The 14,117-nt window shown below is 44.1% G+C and overlaps 1 protein-coding gene across 2 annotated transcripts in view; it reads left to right on the plus strand.

Annotated features, from left to right (window-relative positions):
• LOC139380981 (integrin alpha-V-like) overlaps positions 1 to 14,117 on the plus strand; it is a 72,279-nt gene that overhangs the window by 5,490 nt on the left and 52,672 nt on the right. For both annotated transcript variants that reach the window (XM_071124191.1, XM_071124192.1), the window contains 3 exons: positions 10,533 to 10,624; positions 13,221 to 13,335; positions 13,545 to 13,606. In XM_071124191.1, coding sequence (XP_070980292.1) covers positions 10,533 to 10,624; positions 13,221 to 13,335; positions 13,545 to 13,606 — 269 coding nt within the window. The remainder of the gene's footprint in view (positions 1 to 10,532; positions 10,625 to 13,220; positions 13,336 to 13,544; positions 13,607 to 14,117) is intronic.

The following is a 14,117-nucleotide window of genomic DNA, read 5'->3' on the forward strand; positions in this document are numbered from 1 at the left end:
GAGGGGAGGCTGCCTCAGTCAGTGGTCTGGTGAGTGTTTCTGCAGACTGTGAGGGGAGGCTGCCTCAGTCAGTGGTCTAGGTGAGTGTTTCTGCAGACTGTGAGGGGAGGCTGCCTCAGTCAGTGGTCTAGGTGAGTGTTTCTGCAGACTGTGAGGGGAGGCTGCCTCAGTCAGTGGTCTAGGTGAGTGTTTCTGCAGACTGTGAGGGGAGGCTGTCTCAGTCAGTGGTCTAGGTGAGTGTTTCTGCAGACTGTTAGGGGAGGCTGCCTCAGTCAGTGGTCTAGGTGAGTGTTTCTGCAGACTGTGAGGGGAGGCTGCCTCAGTCAGTGGTCTAGGTGAGTGTTTCTGCAGACTGTGAGGGGAGGCTGCCTCAGTCAGTGGTCTAGGTGAGTGTTTCTGCAGACTGTGAGGGGAGGCTGCCTCAGTCAGTGGTCTAGATTAGCGTTTTTGTCCGGGCAGCCTAGGGCCAGGGGGGAAATTACTGTAATTAGTTAGTGTGTGCTCAGGGGGGTTTTCTCCCACATGGCCATTACCGAACTAGCTGTCTTACCACGTGGTCTGGAAGTCTTCCTCCTGCTCTCTGTTATTTCTTGAACTGTCCCAGTCAGTCCTTGTTTTCCCAGCTCTGTCAGTCTACTCATGGTGGACAGGCTAACCTTAAAAAAAACAGAACAAGGAAAGTCTAAACATATTGAGAGCAGTCTCTAATTGCAGCAGCATACCCACCCTTCAACGTCAGCAGCACACCACCCTGCATCTCACTGCTGTCTTGCCTCTGAAGCTAAGCAGGGTTGGTCCTGGTTGGTCCCTGGATGGGAGACCAGATTCTGCTGGAAGTGGTGTTGGAGGGCCAATAGGAGGCACTCTTGCCTCTGGTCTAAAAAAAATATCCCAATACCCCAGGGCATTGATTGGGGACATTGCACTGTGTAGGGTTCTGTCTTTCAGATGGGATGTAAAATGAGTGTCCTGACTCTCTGTGGTCACTAAAGATCCCAAGGTACTTATTGTAAGAGTAGGGGTGTTGACCCTGGTGTCCTGGCTAAATTCCCAATCTGTCCCTCATACCATCACGGTCACCTAATAATCCCCAGTTTACAATTGGCTCATTCATCCCCCTCCTCTCCCCTGTAACTATTCCCCAGGTCGTTGCTGTAAATTAGAATATGTTCTCAGTCAACTTACCTGGTGAAATAAGGGTTCGATAAAATAAAATAAAAATAAATTACTCCCAATGATTTAGACAGACTAAACTGACAGATTTACAGCAGACTAGAGTCTCATAATAACTATACTTGTAGATGGCCCATGGGTGGATGTGATGTTTGACCAGGTGTAGTCAGAGCTGTAGAAGGGGTGGGGATGTTGGGACTGTTGTGTAGAAGAGGTGTGGGGGTGTTTGGACTGTTGTGTGAGTCAAGATTAAGGAGGAGCTGGGTTGTTGTTCTTAAGACTGTTGCTTTAGTACATAACATGGAGGAGTTTTGATTTAGGCCAGGAGGGTTAGTTGTTCCTATGTGTTTTGCTGTAGGGCTAGCCAGGAGGGTTAGTTGTTCCTATGTGTTTTGCTGTAGGGTTAGCCAGGAGGGTTAGTTGTTCCTATGTGTTTTGCTGTAGGGCTAGCCAGGAGGGTTAGTTGTTCCTATGTGTTTTGCTGTAGGGCTAGCCAGGAGGGTTAGTTGTTGTTCCTAAGACTGTTTCTCTACTCAGGGTTACACAAGAACAGAGCTTTGTGGTTGGCTAGATGGTATGCTCTGAAGGTTAGTATCCTCCCGAATATGTCAGAATGCAACTCTCTCTCATTCTGTCTGCACATACCTTCACACAATGCATTTGGTTCCAATGTAGTGTAACAATGAATATCACATTCCATTCTCTGAAGTTATTTGAAATTAAAAGTTGAACTGAATCAGTAGGCGTAATCATTCCCTGTACAATCACCAAGTAATTTAATCCTGCGTGCCCCTATGGAATGGACTTTATTTCTAGTATCATGAAACAATATCTATGTTATAAAGACAGTGATTATCATGAAACAATATCTATGTTTTAAAGACAGTGATTATCATGAAACAATATCTATGTTTTAAAGACAGTGATTATCATGAAACAATATCTAATTTATAAAGACTGATTATCATGAAACAATATCTATGTTTTAGACAGTGATTATCATGAAACAATATCTAATTTATAAAGACTGATTATCATGAAACAATATCTATGTTATAAAGACAGTGATTATCATGAAACAATGTCTACGTTTTAAAGGCTGTGATTATCATGAAACAATGTCTACGTTTTAAAGGCTGTGATTATCATGAAACAATATCTAATTTATAAAGACTGATTATCATGAAACAATATCTATGTTTTAAAGACAGTGATTATCATGAAACAATATCTAATTTATAAAGACTGATTATCATGAAACAATATCTATGTTATAAAGACAGTGATTATCATGAAACAATGTCTACGTTTTAAAGGCTGTGATTATCATGAAACAATATCTATGTTTTAAAGACAGTGATTATCATGAAACAATATCTATGTTTTAAAGGCTGTGATTATCATGAAACAATGTCTACGTTTTAAAGGCTGTGATTATCATGAAACAATATCTAATTTATAAAGACTGATTATCATGAAACAATATCTAATTTATAAAGACTGATTATCATGAAACAATATCTAATTTATAAAGACTGATTATCATGAAACAATATCTATGTTTTTAAGGCTGTGATTATCATGAAACAATATCTAATTTATAAAGGCTGTGATTATCATGAAACAATATCTAATTTATAAAGGCTGTGATTATCATGAAACAATATCTAATTTATAAAGACTGTGATTATCATGAAACAATATCTACGTTTTAAAGACTGATTATCATGAAACAATGTCTTCATAGGCTCCTTCACCATATTATTGTTCTTAACCGTTTAGGCTTATAAATTAACTATAATCTCAGCACTCACAGCCTAATCTGGTCTACTTGATTTGGTGTTCAGTTCCCATTTTAGTAATAGTCTGTGATGTGAGACTATGGAAGGTTCAGCTTGTTGCAACAACCAGGTGTTTTCTTTTCTTCCTGGTGTCTCAGCACGTTCCTAGGTCTGAGGTCACCCTCCACATTATTACCCCTGTAGGCACCAGGCAGGAAACCACTCCAACTCTGCCTGAACAAGCACCAGTGGTATTTCGTTACCAGCAAATGTGCAACATTGCAGCTGACAGAATATTTCAACAGGCTTTTACATTGGTTTGTCATATCGGGTGATTTGTGATTTGCGATAAAGATGAATCATTTCCACATCAACATATTAAGACCAACGTTATAGACACGTTAACCATCGTCTCGCTTGCCTCACCCATGTAGAGACGACAGATGTTTCACAGTATGATGATGCGTTTTGCAGCATATAATGAATGCATCATATTGTGAAATTTGGAAGAAAAAATAAAACTCTGATGTTTTTTAATCAGATCCTCTTTGTGAACAAACGTTTTTAAAAGAAAACACCGAAATACAAACGAAAATACTGTGAAAATCTAAAATACAGAAGAATGTCATAACCCCCCGCCCCCCATCTGATTTAGTTAGTCAATCAGATAGCATAAGAACATGAAATAAGCCAAGGCAAAAATGTGTTGAATTGCAGAGAATTTGCTTGAAAAAGAGCAAAATGTTGTCTCTGCGACCAAGAAGAGGATCTCTAAAATGTTCAGTCCGATACCATGGCGTTGGCCACGCACCACCACCACGCACTCACCGCGACCTTAAGGAGTCGTCATGCTTCGGTTCGATACCATGGCGTTGGCCACGCACCACCACCACGCACTCACCGCGACCTTAAGGAGTCGTCATGCTTCGGTTCGATACCATGGCGTTGGCCACGCACCACCACCACGCACTCACCGCGACCTTAAGGAGTCGTCATGCTTCGGTTCGGCTAGGAGAACTAAACACAGACACGCGTAGGAGAATAACATAGTGTACACAGAGAGACACTTGACTAGCAAGGAAATTCACGTATTTCCCTACTAGATATGCGTTTACCTAGCAAGACATCTATAATAGGCCAGATACGTAGGATGGATATAAGGGCATACGGTCTAGAGGGTGCTGGTGGACTGTTTTAAGAGTTATTCCAAACTGCTGCAGAAGATTCTAGATGTTTCCGCCTCCAGCTGTCCTGCCAGGTACCACAACACCAAGTCCCTGTTGTCCTGAGAGATGCAGTTTTCCCCTGACATCAAATCCGGATGCACCCTTATCCAGGTATGTTGATAATACAATATTGGAATCGGTTGAACTTCGCCTGTTTCTAATTTCCCTTGATACTGCATACACATCTACAGTGCCTTCATAAATTATTCACACCCCTTGACTTTTTACAGCCTGATTTAAATTGAGATTGTGTCACTGATCTACACACAATACCCCATAATATCAAAGTTACAGTTTTGACATAAATCTATCTATCACCCTTAGAGACTTACCTAGAAAGACTCAGAGCTATAATCACTCTTAGAGACTTACCTAGAAAGACTCAGAGCTGTAATCACTCTTAGAGACTTACCTAGAAAGACTCAGAGCTATAATCACCCTTAGAGACTTACCTAGAAAGACTCACAGCTGTAATCACTCTTAGAGACTTACCCAGAAAGACTCACAGCTGTAATCGCTGTCAAAGGTGATTCTACAAAGTATTGTCACAGGGGTGTGAATAATTATGTAAATTAGATGTTTCTGTATCTCGTTTTCAATACATTTGCAAACATTTCAACAAACATGTTTTCACTTTGTCATTATGGGGTATTGTGATGTCATTATGGGGTATTGTGATGTCATTATGGGGTAAAAAATTATTTGACTAAAAATAGGTTTATATTTTATATCTGACATATATTATCTTGTCACCTCTCATTGACAGGAAGCTGGGCGTACCTACAACTACCGCCACTCTCGGCAAGGATGAGGATTCTTGTTCGGCCAATCGTGTGTACCACTGCTGAAAAGGCTAATGACGTTGTGAAGACCTGTGTGGCCCTCCACAACTACCTGTCCTCCACGGATGAAGTTCATGAACCAAACGCAGGATTACTACTCTCCCGCTTTTGCTGACACTCCCGTCCCTCCTGGCAGCTACGAACCTGGAGAGGAGGAGGAGGGTTTGTGGCAGGGGACAACCATCTCCAAGAGCCAGGGAGACTCTCTCTCGTGCCAGGGTGACACAGCTTGCAAGCAAAACAAGAAATAAGCTCAGGGACCTTCTTCCTCTCCCCCATGGACGTGTGCCATGGCAGGAAGAAATGGTTAGGAGAGGACAACTCAGCCCAAGGCCAGCTAATCAGAACAGGCCTTTGTTTTCCACTGCTCACCTTGATGGATGCGTACAGTTCTTCTTTGTGTGCACTGTGAACCAAAGTACTTTGTACTAAAATGTAGATTTTTAATCTTGTTAATAAAATGAAAGTTGATTCTGTGATGTCTGTGTGCATTCATTTAGATTTGAACTACACCACCAGTAGAAGCCAGATCTGTAAGGTCTGTGACACACAGCTCTTCGGGTACGTTGTCACACAGCTCTGGGTACGTTGTCAGCACGTGACTTCAAATAGAATGCATTGAAACACTTTGTATTGAGATGAAGATACTGAGCTTTTTTTTCCCAGCACACAAATAAATAAACCATCTGGTCTCTAAAAGTAAACCACAATACAACAGTTAACAACACGTGTCAATTACATATCATTAAAGTGTCACAGTGTAGATAGAAATATCTGACCAGTGACGAGGCGGTGCTTGGGGCCAGTGACGAGGCGGTGCTTGGGGCCAGTGACGAGGCGGTGCTTGGGGCCAGTGACGAGGCGGTGCTTGGGGCCAGTGACGAGGCGGTGCTTGGGGCCAGTGACCAGGCGGTGCTTGGGGCCAGTGACGAGGCGGTGCTTGGAGCCAGTGACCAGGCGGTGCTGGGACGCCGAGAACAACACCTGGTGCTTTCATGTAAATATCAGACTGGGAAGTATTGATGTTCACTATCTCTTCCTATCTGAAAGGGAAGCCAATGACATAACACCCCAAAAATATTATAATTATATATATTTTTTTACCCCTTTTTCTCCCAAATTCCGTGATATCCAATTGGTAGTTACAGTCTTGTCCCATCGCTGCAACTCCCTTACGGATTCGGGAGAGGCCGAAGGTCAAGAGCCTTCCGTCTTCCAGAACACGACCCCGCCAAGCCGCTCTTGACACACTGCTCGCTTAACCCGGAAGCCAGCCGCACCAATGTGTCGGAGGAAACACCGTACAACTGCCGACAGAAGTCAGCGTGCAGCCTGCCACAAAGAGTCTCTAGAGCGCGATGGGACAAGGAAATCCCGGGCCGACCAAACCCTCCCCTAATCCAGATGGGCCAATTGCACGCTGCCTCATGGGTCTCCTGGTCGTGGCCGGCTGTGCCTCGACACAATCCCGTCTCGGAGCGCTACGGACAATTCCTTCGACCCCATGGCTTGGTTTTTGCGCTGACATGCACTGTCAACTGTGGGACCTTTTATATAGACAGGTGTGTGCCTTTCCAAACCATGTCCAATCAATTGAATTTACCACAGGTGGACCCCAATCAAGTTGTAGAAACATCTGAAGGATTATCAATGGAAACAGGATGTACATGAGCTCAATTTTGAGTCTCATAGCAAAGAGTCTGAATACTTATGGAAATAAAGTATTTCTGTTTTACTATTTGTAATAAATTCGCAAACATTTCTAAAAACCTGTTTTTTGCTTCATCATTATGGAGTATTGTGTGTAGATTGAGGATTTTTTTTAAATTTAATTACATTTTAGAATTAGGCTGTAATGTACATTTTTTTTTGTCTGAGGAAAAAAGCCAAAGGGTGTGAATATTTTCTGAATGCACTGTGTTTCTGCAGTGGCAAGTGGAAACACAACCAACTCTACCACACATTGCCTCATGTATGTCCCTCCTCATTGAGTAACATGTGTGTCAGAGATTGCATTGGCTAGACTGGGGGGGGGGTATTAACGGGTGTTGGTTGTGAGTCATTTCCTCTTGGGGAAAATATAGTTTAATCTCCAGGCTCTGATTTAAAACTCATCACTGCTGCTCCCTTCAGGAAAACATCAACCAGTCCATTCGTCTGTGGTCTGTCGGTGTCTTGCCTAAACGTCAGACTGTTTAAACGTTTACTGTCACATAGACAAGTACAGTGAAATGCCTTTCTTGCATATCAATATATTACTAGAAAAAAACATGACAAATAAGAATAAGAAATATGAAATACACTATGTAAGTATACTATATACAGGGTCAGTACCATATTAACAATGTGCAGGGATACTGGAGTGATGGAGGTAGATATGTATAGGGGGAAGGAGACAGGGATACTGGAGTGATGGAGGTAGATATGTATAGGGGGAAGGTGACTATATACAGGGTCAGTACCATATTAACAATGTACAGGGATACTGGAGTGATGGAGGTAGATATGTATAGGGGAAAGGAGACAGGGATACTGGAGTGATGGAGGTATATATGTATAGGGAAGGTGACTATATACAGGGTCAGTACCATATTAACAATGTGCAGGGATACTGGAGTGATGGAGGTAGATATGTATAGGAGGAAGGTGACTATATACAGGGTCAGTACCATATTAACAATGTACAGGGATACTGGAGTGATGGAGGTAGATATGTATAGGGGAAAGGAGACAGGGATACTGGAGTGATGGAGGTATATATGTATAGGGAAGGAGACAGGGATACTGGAGTGATGGAGGTAGACGTGTTTAAGGGTAAGGAGACTAGACAATAGGATTGAAGTCAAACAGCAGCAGCAGCTTGTATGTGAGTGGGATTGTAGAGTCAGTATACATTTATGTGCATATTGTGTGAGCGATCAGATGATGGAGTGAGTGTGTTGGAGTGACTGTGTGTGTGTGTGTGTGTGTGTGTGTGTGTGTGTGTGTGTAAGGCTCTGTGAGTGTGTTGGAGTGACAGTCTGTGTGTGTGTAAGGCTCTGTGAGTGTGTTGGAGTGACAGTGTGTGTGTGTGTGTGTGTGTGTGTGGCTCTGTGAGTGTGTTGGAGTGACAGTCTGTGTGTGTGTGTGTGTAAGGCTCTGTGAGTGTGTTGGAGTGACAGTGTGTGTGTGTGTGTGTGTAAGGCTCTGTGAGTGTGTTGGAGTGACAGTCTGTGTGTGTGTGTGTGTGTGTGTGTGTGTGTGTGTGTGTGTGTGTGTGTGTGTGTGTGTGTGTGTGTGTGTGTGTGTAAGGCTCTGTGAGTGTGTTGGAGTGACAGTCTGTGTGTGTGTGTGTGTAAGGCTCTGTGAGTGTGTTGGAGTGACAGTGTGTGTGTGTGTGTGTGTAAGGCTCTGTGAGTGTGTTGGAGTGACAGTCTGTGTGTGTGTGTGTGTGTGTGTGTGTGTGTGTGTGTGTGTGTGTGTGTGTGTGTGTGTGTGTGTGTGTGTGTGTGTGTGTGTGTGTGTAAGGCTCTGTGAGTGTGTTGGAGTGACAGTCTGTGTGTGTGTGTGTGTGTGTGTGTGTGTGTGTGTGTGTGTGTGTGTGTGTGTGTGTGTGTAAGGCTCTGTGAGTGTGTTGGAGTGACAGTCTGTGTGTGTGTGTGTGTGTGTGTGTGTGTGTAAGGCTCTGTGAGTGTGTGTGTGTGTGTGTGTGTGTGTGTGTGTGTGTGTGTGTAAGGCTCTGTGAGTGTGTTGGAGTGATGTGTGTGTGTGTGTGTGTGTGTGTGTGTGTGTGTGTGTGTGTGTGTGTGTGTGTGTGTGTGTGTGTGTGTGTGTGTGTGTGTGTGTGTGTGTGTGTGTGTGTGTGTGTGTGTGTAAGGCTCTGTGAGTGTTGGAGTGTGTGTGTGTGTGTGTATGTGTGTGTGTGTGTGTGTAAGGCTCTGTGAGTGTGCATAGACAGTTCAAAACACTGAAATAAAAGGTAAATAAAAATACAAGGTGAACTCGGTCCTATTTGGCTATTTATCAGTCGTATTGCTTGGGGATAGAAGCTGTTCAAGAGCCTGTTGGTGTCAGACTTGATGCACCGGTACCTCTTGCCGTGCGGCAGTCAATATGCTTTCACAGGTACAGCTGTAGATCCTTTTCAGGATTTGAGGGCCCATGCCAAACCTTTTCCACCTCCTGAGGGGGAAGAGGCAGTGTCGTGCCTTCTTTTCGGCTGTGTGTCTGTGTTTGGACCATTTTAAGCCTTTAGTGATTTGGACACTGAGGAACTTGAAGCTCCACGCCCTGTGGATGTGGGTGTGCTCGCCCCCCGTTTCCTATTGACCACGATCAGCTCTTTGCCTACCCCTCACCACCTGGGGGCGGCCCGTCAGGAAGTCCAGGATCCAGTAGCAGAGGAAGGTGTTCAGACCCAGAGTCCTAAGCTTTGTGACAATCTTGGAGGGGACAATGGTGTTGAACGCTGAGCTGTAGTCAATGTACAGCACTCCTCTTATCTAGGTGGGCGAGGGCAGTGTTGAGTGCAATTGAGAGTGCGTCATCTATGAATCTGTTGGGGCGGTATTCAAATTAGAGTGTGTCTCAAGGGTGTCTGGGATGGTGGAGTTGATGTGTGCCATAACCAGCCTCTCAAAGCACTTCATGATTACAGATGTGAATGACACAGGGTGGTAGTCATTGTGGCATGAAGCCTCAGAGTTCTTAGGAACAGGAATGATGGTGGTCATCTTGAGATGTGGGGATTACAGACTGGGACAAGGAGAGGTTGGAAATTACTGTGTATATATCTGCCAGCTGTTCTGAGCATGCTCTGAAAACACACCCTGAAATACCGTCCGGCCATGAGGCTTTTACGAGTGTTGACCTGATTAAAAACCTTACTCGGGTCGGCCTCGGAGAGCGAGATCACCCAGTCCTCTAGGTCAGCAGGGGCCATCATGCATGGTTCTGTGTTGTTTTTTTGTTGAAACATGGATAAAATGTATTGAGTTCGTCTGGTCTCTACCAGGCTTTGTTGGGCAGATCATGGTTGGGTCTTCCTTTGTATTCCGTAATGGACTGTAGCCCCTGCCACATGTGGCAGGCGTCGGAACCTGTGTGATGTGATTCCACCTTTATTCCTTTATTGGTTACCATGGTAAATCCATTATTATCATTCCGAACGAAGTAGCTGTAAAAAAAGACAATAGTCTCTACAAGACAGAATGTTGAATAACATACCCTTACCTTACCGGTTGTACATGTTGCTGGTCCTTTTGACAGGAGGTGGAGATACGTTGGCTTTTCAGCCTACACTGGGTCATGTTCATTAGGCAGCAAATGGAAGAAAAGGGACTGAAACAGGGAAAGGAGTACCTTGACTTGACAAGAACAAATGCTTGTTTAACGGGGGCACATTTAAAAAAAAAAAAAAATTGTTTGGTGTGCCGTAATGAAAACAACACACAGTAGAGGTTCTTTCATGCAGAAACGCTTTATAGTGATGGTGTTTCTTCATTAAAACCACAATGATTTCTCCCTCACAGATGATCGTAAGAATAACGAGGGGCTCCAGATGGAATTTAAGTCCAACCAGTGGTTTGGTGCCACGGTACGGTCACATGGTGAACACATCCTGGTGAGTGTCATTTAAAAAAATATATATATTTTTATTTCACCTTTTATTTAACCAGGTAGGCCAGTTGAGAACAAGTTCTCATTTGCAACTGCGACCTGGCCAAGATAAAGCAAAGCAGTGCGACACAAACAACAACACAGAGTTACACATGGAATAAACAAGAGTACAGTCAATAACACAATAGGGGGGAAAAAAGAAAGGGACCTCATGTCCTTATCTCCATGGTTCGATGACGTGTTGAATGATGCAGAGCCCGTGTTGTTGTTTTGAATGTCTCTGAAAAAGAGTTATATTGAAAAGGTTTGCTTACTTACCTTTTTGAATTTGGATCCCGCGACGTGGATATCTATCCAGGGATCTTGCTAGCAAAACGTTTTAAGAGCTGCTTGGCGTAGCAGCTAGCGTAGCTGTTACCTAGCTATCAAACTAGCAAGTTTTCCTTGACAGCTTGAACACAGCCCGCTGTGCGGTTATCCCTTGTGGCTGGGACCGCAGATTGTCTAAATCCCTGCTGTTTGTTGATGTTTAAATCTGCCCTGCGACCTGCCCCTTACCTGGAAATGCGTGGAGTATCAGCATCAGCCTACACTGATACCCTGGCATCCCAATCCAAAGGTGGGAGTTATGGCGAGGACAGTGTTTCTCTATCACAGGTGAAGGATCTTTTAAAACACTAAAAGGCTTTTACTAGCAGTTGTTACAACAACAGGAACATATTTTCAAAAGATTTGTCCAAATACCGATTGATTCAACTAACAAAAGACAAGCTGACCAAAGATGTCCAAGACCTTAATAGCAGTTTGCAGTTCTCCCAGGGAGACGTGGCGAGAGGGAAACAAACTAGAAGTCCACGTGAGATGACATCAGTACAATCTCTGAATCAGTATTACAAATGACTGGGAAAACAGACCATCTAGATCCAGGTTTCCTGGGGCCCCTCCTGGGTGCACGTTTTAGTTTTGTGCCCCCTAGCACTACACAGCTGATTTCAAATCATCATAGCTTGATGATGAGTTGGATATTTTGAATCAGCTGTGTGGTGCAAAAAACTACAACGTGAACCAAGGTGAGGGAAACCCGGATCTAGGCGGACAATCCAGGAGGAATAACATCGTTGTGGATTACTAGAGACTTCTCATGAGAACTGGACAGAGTATGACGAGAAAGTAAGAAAAATGATCACTGAAAAACTGCAGAGGAAGATTCAGGTGGAGGTCAGGTCTGGAAAACCTGTCACTAGTCCAGGTGACAGACCCAAGCCGGTAGTAGTCTACTTCCTGAGGTTTAAGGACAAGATGGCTGTTCTGGAGAGAGCCAAGAATTTGACAGGAACCAACATCTTCTTCAACAAGGATTTCTCTGAAGCTGTGTGCCAGTGGCGGAAAGAACTTATCCCAGCTATCGAGCTGCCAGAGAACATTGCTTACATCCTCTACGACAGGCTCATTGTCCACCTTCCCTCCCAAAAGCCCGGGATGAATGAGAGAGCCAAGCATCAGGGTCTGTAGCTTCAACCCAACATTACACACACACACATACAAAAGTACAGTACGTACAGTACAACACCTCTTCAAATTCGTGGATTTGGGTATTTCAGCCACACTCGTTGCTAACTTGTGTATGCAATTGAGCACACAGCCATGCAATAGACAAACATTACCAGTAGAATGGCCTTACTGAAGAGCTCAGTGACTTTCAACATGGCACCGTCATAGGATGCCACCTTTCCAACAAGTCAGTTCATCAAATTTCTGCCCTGCTAGAGCTGCCCCCGGTCAACTGTAAGTGCTGTTAATGTGAAGTGGAAGCATCTAGGAGCAACAACGGCTCAGTCGCGAAGTGGTAGGCAACAGAAGGTCACAGAACGGGACCAGCGAGTGCTGAAGCGAGTAAAAATTGTCTGTCCTCAGTTGTAACACTCACTACCGAACTTACTAAGAACTGTTAGTCGGGGGCTTCATGAAATGGGTTTCCATGGCCGAGCAGCCTCACACAAGCTTAAGATCACCATGCGCAACCGTCGGCTAGAGTGGTGTTGGAGTGGTTTTTCTCCACAAAAGGGCTTTATTACAGACAGAAATAGTCCTCAGTTTCATCCGCTGTCGGGGTGGCTGGTCTCAGACGATCCGGCAGGTGATGAAGCTGGATGTGGAGGTCCTGGGCTGGCGTGGATGCACAATGTTTGTGGTTGTGAGGCCGGTTGGTTGACTTTCAATTTCTCTAAAATGACGTTGGAGGCAGCTTATGGTAGAGAAATTAACATAAAATTCTCTGGCAGGACCGAGTTTGGGAAACGCTGCTCTAACACACACAAATGGTTGTTTTTGTATTGTTTGTATATTATTGTATTTAAAATTTGTGAACACATCCTGGTGAGTGTCACGTCCTTATATCAGAAACTTATGATCAGATGGTGAACACATCCTGGTGAGTGTCACGTCCTTATCTTGGAATCCAGAACCAAATCTTGCATGCGCCAGCTAGCGAACAGTCTGTAACGAGAGAAGACCCATTTTCTCTATCGAGTCTCTTTGACTGTTGCGTGGCCTTGCTGTCGTTGACTGTACTCATGAGGTGTTGTGTGTCTCTCTCTCAGGCCTGTGCTCCTCTCTACCAGTGGAGCACGTACAGCGTGTCAGAGAGAGAGCCTGTTGGAACGTGTTTCCTGAAGAAAGGACAAGAAGTTGTGGAGTACTCTCCTTGTCGATCTAGTAAGTGACTGAGAAAATTGTTTGTATTTTCTCGATCCAGCAATTTAAGCCTAGAGATTCTTCATTAAAAATTGTATTGTAGTCTGGGATTAGATCTGGGAAACTGGCTCTATATCTGTGTATATCAATAACTGCAGATTGAGATGACCCCACCTGGTTTACCATTGAGAGATGATTAAATCGTTCTGTGTTTGGGTTGCTCTGAACAGAAGCCAACTCTCCAGAGGGACAAGGCTTCTGTCAGGCTGGATTCAGTATTGACTTTGTCAAGGTGCGTGTTGTGTTTTGTGTCCTCTTTGTCAAGGTGCGTGTTGTGTTTTGTGTTTCCTCTTTGCCAAGGTGCGTGTTGTGTTTTGTGTCCTCTTTGTCAAGGTGCGTGTTGTGTTTTGTGTTTCCTCTTTGCCAAGGTGCGTATTGTGTTTTGTGTGTCCTCTTTGTCAAGGTGCGTATTGTGTTTTGTGTCCTCTTTGTCTCTTTGCCAAGGTGCGTATTGTGTTTTGTGTCCTCTTTGTCTCTTTGCCAAGGTGCGTATTGTGTTTTGTGTCCTCTTTGTCTCTTTGCCAAGGTGCGTATTGTGTTTTGTGTCCTCTTTGTCTCTTTGCCAAGGTGCATATTGTGTTTTGTGTGTCCTCTTTGCCAATGTGCGTGTTGTGTTTTGTGTTTCCTCTTTGCCAAGGTGCGTGTTGTGTTTTGTGTTTCCTCTTTGCCAAGGTGCGTGTTGTGTTTTGTGTCCTCTTTGCCAAGGTGCGTGTTGTGTTTTGTGTTTCCTCTTTGCCAAGGTG

Source organism: Oncorhynchus clarkii, chromosome 22, assembly GCF_045791955.1.
Source record: "Oncorhynchus clarkii lewisi isolate Uvic-CL-2024 chromosome 22, UVic_Ocla_1.0, whole genome shotgun sequence".
Lineage (NCBI taxonomy): Eukaryota > Metazoa > Chordata > Actinopteri > Salmoniformes > Salmonidae > Oncorhynchus > Oncorhynchus clarkii.